The following is a 10,992-nucleotide window of genomic DNA, read 5'->3' as shown; positions in this document are numbered from 1 at the left end:
CTCTTTTTCTGCTTGTTACTGCTGTCATTGTTGTTTTTTAGGCTGTCCAGAGGCAACGAACCAGTGGACAGGCACGGTCGTATTCTGGGTGGTACCGATCTTGTGGTAATCGTCGGCGTCACCAAAGGCCTGTACAGGAGTGGATTGTATACCGGAGGACTGTGCCCCAGGATAAGTTCTGTTGGCATCGCTATGGAACACATTTAGATCTGCAAAAAAAAAGAAAGAACAAAGATAACAAAAAATTGGAATGAAAACAAGTGTTGCTTCGTCGTCTGTCGCGTATGTACAATCTACGCAATGAACAAAAAGAAAAAGAAGAATAAAAAAAAAAGAAAAGAAAGAAATCAAACGAACGAAATCCCATTCGTCATCGAACATAAAATTACAGAATGACATAATTAATAACGATCTTAAGGAATAACAAATGATCTCGCTCTAATCGAACTTTCAAAAACGCGAGAGGCGACAACTATTAATAAAATTAACAACTTCCGATCTAAACTTCTAAACTGTGATGTGTGTCAAGGACACGTACTTTCGCGTGTTTTGAATTCTCTTAGAGAGTGAGAGAGAGAGAGAGAAAAAAGGAAGAAAGAAAGAAAGAAAGAAAAAAGAAAAAAGAACGAACGAAGACAAAAAAAGAAAATCTCGTAGAGCTAAGAATAAATATTTCAAAGTGAAAATACACTTATATAGAGCCCCGTAGAATATACTCGTATGTATGTATCGGCCCGAAGGTAAAACGAGAATGTTTGAGTCGAAGCAGCAGTTCTGCTGCCTATATTCTTAATATAGAAAGAGATAGAAAGGAGACGAGATGGGAGATAATCGATCTATAGATTATAGATCACACAAGACCTGTTTCATACTCGACTATATTCGCGAGAGGACACCTGCGAGGGGAATTATCGAGCCTGGATATATTATTTCTCGCTTCTATAACCGCCCACACCTTACCCCTCTATTCACCCCTCTATCCCCTACTCCACCTCCCCTCAATTCGATCCCACTCTATCAACTTTGTCCATTTTTTTCTCTCTCTTTATCCTTGTCTCTCTGTCATCGATTATTATTTATATCTCACGGTTGATCGAACTTCTTCTTCTTCTTCTTTTTCTTCTTCTTTTTTTTTTTGTTTTTTTTTCTTTTTTTCTACCAGACTTACCCGCCAATAACAACGTCAACGAAGTAAAATAAAAAGAAGAAATAAAAAGAAAAGGAGGTCATCGTGCGCGAATCGTAGTATTCCCGTTTCATACCTTTTCTATTTCTAATACGTACAATGAACGATACCATACGTACGATAGACGAACGCCTACGTATCGGACTACGCTACACTACACTACACACCCCCTTTTTTCTAATCTATTACTTGTACATCTCGGCTAGGATATAAAACGAAACACTCTGGGAGAGTTAAGAGGCGTGTATACTTCTTCTTACGTTCGTACGCCAGACAGAGACAGATTGAGATAGAGATAGGGAGATAGGGAGAGATAGATAGAGAGAGAGAAAGAGAGAGAGAGAGAAAGAAAGACAGAGAAAGGGAGAGAAAGAGATAGAACGATTACCCAAGAGGATGAGGTTGAAGCGCACGGACGGTACCGTTTCGTCCTTCTTCCTTTTATTTCGACCGGTTACCAAGGTAGATATCTCTCGACGTCTACCAGACTAGAACCAAACAGGCACGTGTGCGACTTCTGAATCGACGAAGCGCATAAAGACAGAGAGAGAGAGAGAGAAAGAGAGAGAGAGAGAGAGAGAACGTTACGAGTTTCGCCATGCAATTTCAAACTCACACTTTATATATTTCATTTTATTTTTTTCCTTGTTTTCTTTCTCCCATCGAAAAATCAATTACTCGAGTAAATTTGCACTCGAGTAAATACGCACTCGAGTAAATTCAATATTTTCTTCAAATTTCATTTTCCTCAAGAATAACTACGGCGACGTGCCAAAAGTTACTGCGTGATTTGAATGATAAAAAAAAAAAAAGAGGAGATGAAAGAAGAAAGTGAAAGAAAGAAAGAAAAAAGGAGAATCCATTATTCTTCTTTCCATTGACCTTTTTTAAACTGGTATATCTTCTTTTCTTTTTTTTTCCTTTTCTTTTTTCTTTTCGTTCTTTCAGATTGTAAAAAAGAAATATTACGAGCCGAGAAACTTCCGATGAGTCTATTAATGAATTTTACTTATGCAATAATACTTAATCGTACACGTATAATTATTGTTATTATCATTGTTGTTATTATAGTATTGCTAAGTTATTTTTTATAGTATTATGAGTTATATCATATAATTTTAATGCAATATAATTTTTCGTTAGATACGTAAATACTAATTTATATATAACGTATCCATAGTATAATACCTTATATACCTACGTAGATGCACGTATAAATATATATATATATATAATATAAAATAAAATAAATAACAAGTTGCTATTATTATTATTATTATTATTATTATTATTATTTATTACAGAATATATATTATTATTAGATATACTATAATATTCATATACGATTATATTTTGTTAGACATGAAAAACAAAAAATTTCAATTAAAAAATTAACTTATATATATATATATATACACACATATATATATAAATAAATAACTTACGTTTTGTGCGGAGAAAAGTGTCGGCTATCGAAAAGAAAAATTTCTCTCTTTCTCTCTCTCTCTCTTTTATTATTGTAAGACTTGTGTTTCTCTCGAAATTCTTCTGAACTTTACGAATTTTATCAATAGTATGAAATTTAAGTTATACAATATAACTCGAGCCCATTTATTCCCTGCTCGCACTATATTCCTTCGAAGACACTTTAACGACAAAATAGCTATGTAAGTATAACGAATGTGTATGTACAATATGTATAATACTGAAGGAAGATCAAGAACAAATTGATTTATATAGAACCATCTTTAATCTGTTACATTGATAGCGACTGAGGTAAGTAAGGTCAAGGTATATAAAAACTCCAATTGATTGCATAAAATCCGATTGATCGGAATGCCATCGTCGTTCTATCTTGTTTACTAAAAGAAACAACTTGATCTTTCTCTCTTTCTTTTTCTTTCTATCTATCTATCTCTCTCTTTCTCTGTCTTTATCTCTGCCTCTCTAACGATTATTAAATTATTTACATGTAATTTAACGACGCGATCGTACTGATAATGGGATTAATAAAGTAACTACACACGCACACACAGATCCATACATGCATTTAATTTATTATATATTACATATACACACACATACAGACAATATATGTATGCACTTTTTGTGGGTTATCAATATCGACATTATTAATAACTTATTGTAAAAATATATTAATAATTACGATCGTATAAATTACGATCTTATAAAAATAAGCTTGTTTGTTCAAGGACCACGAAGAAAAAGACATAAATCTTTCCGATACAAAAAAAAATAAAAATAAAAAAAAAAAAATAAAAAAAAAGAAAAAGAAAGGAAGACAAAAAAAGAAGAAGAAGAAGAAGAAGAAGAAGAAGAAGAAGAGAAGAGAAAGAAAAAGTATACATTTTTTTTATTCGGATCGAACGTAGAGAAAAAGAAATTGCGATCATCTACGATCAATTACGATCAATTACGATCAACTGCGATCGTAGCGTTCGCATGAGTGCTCGTTAACGTACATAGAATGTGTCCACGTTCTAGCAGTTATTCTTTCTCTAGTTCCTCGGTCAAGGTCGTCGAGTGACTTTATTTTTTTTCCCACCTCTTTTTTTCTTTTTCTTTCCTTTTTTTCCCTTTTTGTTTTACGAACGCCAACGAGGGGCAAGGACGAGTAGTTCCACGTCCAAGAAGGAAGTTGCTAGTATCTATCTATCTATATATATCATTTTTTTTCTTACATTCCTTCTCGCATAATCTAAGACCGACATATTCGTCGATCCTAATGGAATACGACGAAACTTCGTTTATTTATCGAATCTTCGTTTATTTATTACCACGGTGCCGGCTACTTGATCGGATGGATCGTTATGTTAGTTCACTTTGAATAAAATATGTCGTGAGGTCAAAGTTGAGGTCATTCCGTAGAAATAGCTTCGTCGTAGAAAAATATGTATGTGTGTGATTGTGTATGTGTGTGTGTATGTGTTCATGCCCACGCACGTGTGCGTATATGTGTGAATATATGTATATATATATATATATGCTCATATATATGTATGTATATATATATATTATTTTTATTATTCGACGTTTCGACGATGCATAAACTCGTCTCGTGTGCAACGACAAATTTCACGAGGAAAGATACCAAAAGAGTTCGTGTGCCAACTTCGCGACAAACTTCAATCTAAAAAAGACAGGGAAAAAGAGAAAGAGAGAGAGAGAGAGAGAGAGAGAGAGAGAGAGAGAGAGAAGCGTAAATGATCTATCGAACTGTCATGTAATCAAAATTTTCCTCGACAAACATCGATACGATCGAACGAGAAAGAAAAATGGATTCCATTCTCGAAAGAATATTAGAAAACAGTTTCTTCAAAAGTTTTCCGATATCTGTATTATAATATTATAATATTTTATTTATTTATTATACGTACATTCAATGTTCAATAAATCAAAGTAACGAAAGTTTTTGGGTGGGCTACCAAGTTCTCGAAAAAGTGAAAAATTAATTTTACATTTTCTCTCTCTCTCTCTCTCTCTCTCTCTCTCTCTCTCTCTCTCTCTCTCTCCCTCTCTCTCTCTCTTTCTCATATCATAATACTAAAAGACCAGCTTGTAAAATAATAAATCTAATTATTAAACGTAAAGAGCCACGAAAAAGAGTAATTAATGTATATGAAGTCTATGTATGTATTTATATATATATTATATATACATGTATAAATATACATTATATATTAATATATACATATATATCAATATGCTCTCTTTTTTCTCCAATATATATATATATTAAATATAATTCAAATTCAATATGTATATATTCAATAATATTGCATAGATATATTGTGTGTATGTATTATGTGTCTATGTAGGCTGTTATCGATCTTATTCGATGCATGATTCTTCTCGCGTGTTTTACGATTGAACACATTTACGACGTCAATATCTTAACTTCATATCGGTATTTCACAGTGATAGACAAAGTTTATTTCAAGAAATCGCGATCTTCGATCGTGTCGATCCATCGATAATAATAAAGTATCTAACGTGGACAACTTTCTTTCCTTTCTTCTTTTTTTTTTTCTTTCTTTCTTTCTTTTTTTTCCTTCTTCCTTTCTTTCTATCTTTTCTGTTTTCTCCTAGAACTTGTTTTGATATTTTATTTACAATTTGTCTCTATCTTTTATCATTTCGAGAACAATCGACGTTCTTTAGAATCTGAAAGATTCCATCTCGAGAAATTTTCTCAACCGTTACATATATATATATATATATATATATATATATATATATATATATAGGGTGTACCGTTTATCTTAAAAAATTCAGATATCTCGTCAAGGACAGAACATAGCAAAAAAATAATTTTTTCTTAACAAATTTGTTTTGATACGACGGAGGCACGTATTGGTATCAATTTCTTTCTTTTTTTTTTTGCAGGTCGAATGATAGAGAAAATTTCATAAGAAATTTATTTTTTTTTGTTTTAATGAAACTATATATATATATATATTTTTTTTTTGAAGTTCGATGGCATTCGTTAAGAAGAATTCTACAACGACTTGCCATGTGAAATGATTTATTATCATAAAATGTTATAAATTATTTATATTATCAATTTGTCAGGTCCTAAAGAGTATAATAAACTTGTATCGCTGGTTGTCGATTGTTAGGCTGCATACTGTAAACAAAGGACGAATTATATATGTATATATATATATATATTTGTACATATGTGTGTATGTGTGTATATATATATTCATATATATACATATAAAAGATAAATAAAATTACATTCGATATTTGTCTAATATTTCTACGATACATATAATATATAATATATAATATATAATATATATACGTAATATAATATAAATATAATATAAATTCTATGATATAGATCAATATATATATAATATATATATATATATATATATATATATATATATATATATATATATAATATATCGTAGAAATATTAGACAAATATCGAATATAATTTTATTTATCTTTGAATTTATTATCTCAGTGTCCCGAGTATATCGAGGTTTAACGATTCGAAAATCTCTATGCAAATTTTAAACCGCATATCTGTTCTTGTATTTACATAGTTAAAACGGTAACGATGCATCATCGTCATCATCATCGTCATCATCATCGTCGTCATTCGTATGCGTCCTCATTCGAAATAAAATGTTAAGCTATTTCGATGTAAAATAAGAGAATTCTTTTTGATCTCTGTTTTATCTGTACTTTATACGAAGAATAATAAGCGTTTCATGCTCGACAAATATAATACGTAGGTAGGTACATATATATATATATTACAGATATATTAAACATAAGTTAGCCAACATATTTCTATATGTATTTCATTTTAAAGATGGATACTCGTAATTTGATATTTGGCAATTTACTTAGGTACATAAATAATTTTTATACTATATATTAAAAAATATATGTATATGTGTGTGTATGTATGTGTGATCACATTTTTCTTTTTTTATAAAATAAAAAAATAAAATATACAGATAGGTATGTACATATATAGTGATGTTTAAACAATAGAGTACAAGATAATAATACATATATACCTACTAACCATAAGTTAATATGCTTAGATACATAAGATAGCTCAGAAAGCTTCCAAGCTGATTTTAAAAATCAATTACACATTTTCTCCTGATTTTCCGTGTTAATATTTTCTTTTGCTCTTTTTTTCTTCACATCGTAAAACTACAAAACCGAACTTCTTGATTTTGAATCAGGATCTTTTTTTTTCTTCCAATAAATTGAAATATTCGAAATATTAAAACACGTACATACACACATATGTACATGGTAGTGTATATATATATATATATATATATATATATATATATATATGTATAATGCATAGGAGAAATATCAAATCGAGAAACGACCTTTACTTTTCTTCCTTTCTTATTTGACTACCGTCGAAGGACGAAAAAGTCGACGAGACGACTGTCCATCGAGCAATTGCCTTTCCTTTGCAGAAGGAACGTAGCCATATACATATATACATATATACATATACAAATATACATACATATATATATGTGTGTAGTATGTTACGTTCTGTGGCATAATTTAAGATGGTCAGTTTATGGTCAGACAGTGAAACCTTTACCGAAGGATTCACCTTAAAAAACATGAATTCAAGGAATATAGATTCCAGAATTAATTACAGACTTGTTAACTAATTAATGACTAGTTTTTATAGAAAACAGACAAATTATGATTGACTTGAAACATTTGTCTGATCTTCCTTTAAACTTATCTACCTGACCATCTACGAAATTTTCCAAGGATAGAATTTTTTTTCGTTTCTATTCGATTATGATAATACCAATCGCCCTTACGATTCCGATTGGTCCATAATTTAATAAAAGGCCTATTGTATCGCCAAGCGATATCCGGCTGACGCAAGTTTCGAAGAATTTGTCCAACTGCATTTTTACATGGAACGATATTCGAGTTCTGTGTTATGTCTCCGGAGATGTTAAATGATCCCCATGTTGGATTAGGTTCTAATTAGATTAGAATAAATCTGGTTGGATCTATGCTCCTAAGGATTATTGAATAATTAAGAACGATATTAAGAACGAGAATTAAATTTGTTGAAATTGCTAACAAGTATCAAGCGAATCCTTAAATTACGTTCAATTGTAATCTTTGACGTGGGAAAAATTTCAAAAAGATGACTGAAGAAATAAATGAATAAATAACATGTACCACCATAGAATCAATAATTATGTACTATGAGATCTCTGTTGTATTTGATTTTATGAATAAAAAAAAAAAAATGCTTGTTACAAAATTAAAATATAATATTTCAATCGGCGTACGTCTGACGATAGGCTTCCTCTAGGTCATTTTTTGACGAGATTTCAAGGTCATCGATATTTTATTTTTTCTTTTTTTCTTTCTTTTTTTTTTTTTTTAAATGGAACGGTACCATACGGAATAAGTCGGTATTAAAGTACAACGTCTAAAAGTGATTAGTCGACGAGATATTTTGAGAAAATAAAAAAAGAATAAAAAAAAAAATATATCTGCTGATTCACCCGTAACCGTATTAAGCCATATCTTTTTTTTCTCTCTCTTTTTTCTTCTTTCTTTCTTTTTTTTTTCTTTTCTCCTTTTTCTTTTTTATCGAAGTTAGAAAAAAATATGTAAGAGGAAAAAGACGATGAATCTCGTTCAAGGTCGACTATTATATTCATGATCATATGTTTTTTTCGTAAGCTCATGTGTTTATTACAGAGTTTTACTATGATTTATAATGTTAATACAATTATTGATTTACCTCATATATACACGTACAATATATATATATATATATATATATATATATCACGTGAGATGTTTTGTAAGAAGATAAATGATTAAATGTATGAATTAAGTACCTCAGAGAAATGTTATTATCCCTCGTGCGTCATAAATTTTTATTGAAGTAATTAATCAAATAAGAATTTGCTGAATAATAAGAATATGCCGTTGAAATTGTTGGGAAAGGAACGTCCATACCTATATATCGGTTGATCGATCGTACGAGAAGCAAATGAACGATAAGAGACTATCTTCTTTTATTCTGACGAAAGTAGACTTATCTCTTTCTTTCTCTCTCTCTCCCTATCTATCTATCTCTCGCTCGCTCGTTCGCTCTGTCTTTAAAAGAAGATAAGAAATGTAAAATCAGGTCCGATATAAAGAAATTTAAGCGCACACCCCCTTAATTCGATATTCCGTAATATTTATAAAAGGAAAAGAAAAAAAAAAAAAAAAGAAAATAAAAAGAAAGAGAGGCAAAATGATTATTCCAAGTAAATAAGTAATATAATAAATTCCAAGAATTGCGATGCACCAGCAACGAGAGAAGAGATAGCTCATATTCTTTGAGTATATTTATTATATACGTGTGTGTGTGTTGTGTCTGCATATGTGTGTGTAGGTATATATACCTATATAAAATAATATATATATACGTGTACTATTTTAGTATGTATAGGTATATATATCTATACGAAATAATATATGTACGTGTACTATATTAAGTATATGCTATCTTTCTCACTCTCTTTCTCTCTCTCTCTCTCTCTCTCTCTCTCTCTCTCTCTCTCTCTCTCTCTCTCTCTCTCTCTGTCTCTCTTTCTCGCGTGACCAAGGGATACACACTCTAAGAGATCTCTATCGACGCGTTTTGTACGTAATATGGCTACCGGAGTTCCTATGGTGGTACTTCGTCTTCTCGTGCTTCCCAAGATCCACGACCTTCCTTAATCTCAAGCATCTTACGAACTAACGATATGTTCCTTATTATATAATACATATGTATTTATGTAAAGAAGCAGAGAGAAAAAAAGAAAGAGAAAGAGAGTGAAAAAGAAATTATTATCGTTATCCAATTATTTTAAACGCATTGTCAATCGGGATAATAAAGTAAATACATCTCTTCTCATTCTCTTTCTACCCCTTTGGATGTGATCTTAAATGAAAAAAAAAAGAAAAAAAAAGAAAGAAAGGAAAAAAAAATAGAATTATAACAACTGTCGATGGAATTAATTGAAATTAAGTAAATCGATCGATTAAAGTTGAACAAGTAATGAAGTAAATGTTATATATCGGATATAAAATATTGAGTGAAAAATTAAAGAATTACTTAATATATGTATATATATATATATATTAAAAATGATAAATAAATAAATATGTCAAATATTGTCTAAATATCGAATTTGTTGATCGTAATTAGTCATCTTTAACAGAGATAGAACGAGAAAGATGAGCCAGCGAGCGAATGATCGAGCGAATGAGTGAGTGAGTGCACGAGAAAGAGAAATGAGATAGATGTAGTTAGATAGTATACCAAACTACTAAATTGTAACGTTTCGTGGATGCAGTCTCCTCCGCCTTTTCCTCGCTAAAGTCCGAGGTAGAAAATTGCGCAGTCGTGTGGACTATTTCGGACAATCTCGTATTAAATTTAGACGAGTGCACCGTCTTAGATCGAGTGAACCTCCGCGGAACGTCACGCCCTTGGAGCAAGTCCAATCGTCGGTTCTTCTTAAAGGATGTAACACAGAGATATATACATAGATACATACATACATGCATATATATATATATATAAACACATACATACATAAAGACACACATATATGTATGTATTATGTGTACGTGAGTAGTACCTAGACGGATATTTACGAAGAAACGAAAGAAGGCGCCACTTAGGTGTATTTTAAATGTAATAAAACGCTAAAAAGAAAAAAGCAGAAGAAGAAAGAAAGAAAGAAAGGAAGGAAGAAAAAAGATCTGTGCACCAATAAATTTGTTCGGAAATAAAAAATTTGGGATATGGAATTGGTGCCGATCTTCCTGCGGTTCTATCGAAAATTTTGGATTTCGTCCAATCGTCCGAATCGCGCCAATTTCGAATCCGCCTGGTTCTGCTTGTGAAAATCGTTCCGTAGCCATTTTTAAAATACCAGGGAGTAGATAGGATTGACTTCTGTTCTAGAGTTTAACATTTATTCGAGCTGGACCAACGTCATCGAAGTTAACGGTGTCTTTGTTGGGAAAGGGAAGTGGAGGGATAGAGAGGGGAAGGAAAAAGGAAAGATAGAAAGGAACTATCTTCAGAATAAACACAGTAAACCTCGGATCTATCGTTTATAAATCTAACGACTCGGAGGAAATGACATATGGAAACATTATCGCGCGTGTATGTGTTTGGTTCCGTCTGTCTGCCTATTTCTGTGTGCGTGTATGCATCTGTTCTTGCATTTGTGACTTGAAATTTTCGTTTTACTATTTTG

At 31.2% G+C, this 10,992-nt stretch overlaps 1 protein-coding gene across 4 annotated transcripts in view; it reads right to left on the bottom strand.

Moving 5' to 3' along the window:
- The window catches only part of LOC127064618 (protein phosphatase 1 regulatory subunit 3B), a 49,306-nt gene that overhangs the window by 15,078 nt on the left and 23,236 nt on the right, over nucleotides 1-10,992 (bottom strand). For 3 of the 4 annotated variants that reach the window (XM_050995942.1, XM_050995944.1, XM_050995940.1), the window contains exon 2: nucleotides 1-209. This exon is cut by the window's left edge and continues 40 nt beyond it. In XM_050995942.1, the coding sequence (XP_050851899.1) occupies nucleotides 1-203 (203 nt within the window). In that variant the 5' untranslated portion in view covers nucleotides 204-209. Of the gene's footprint in view, nucleotides 210-2,631; nucleotides 3,323-10,992 lie in introns of those variants that run through there. The other variant, XM_050995941.1, reaches the window with a different exon arrangement.

The sequence above is a fragment of the Vespula vulgaris genome, chromosome 6 (assembly GCF_905475345.1).
Source record: "Vespula vulgaris chromosome 6, iyVesVulg1.1, whole genome shotgun sequence".
Taxonomy (NCBI): Eukaryota; Metazoa; Arthropoda; class Insecta; order Hymenoptera; family Vespidae; genus Vespula; species Vespula vulgaris.
This window is presented reverse-complemented; position numbering and strand designations above follow the sequence as displayed.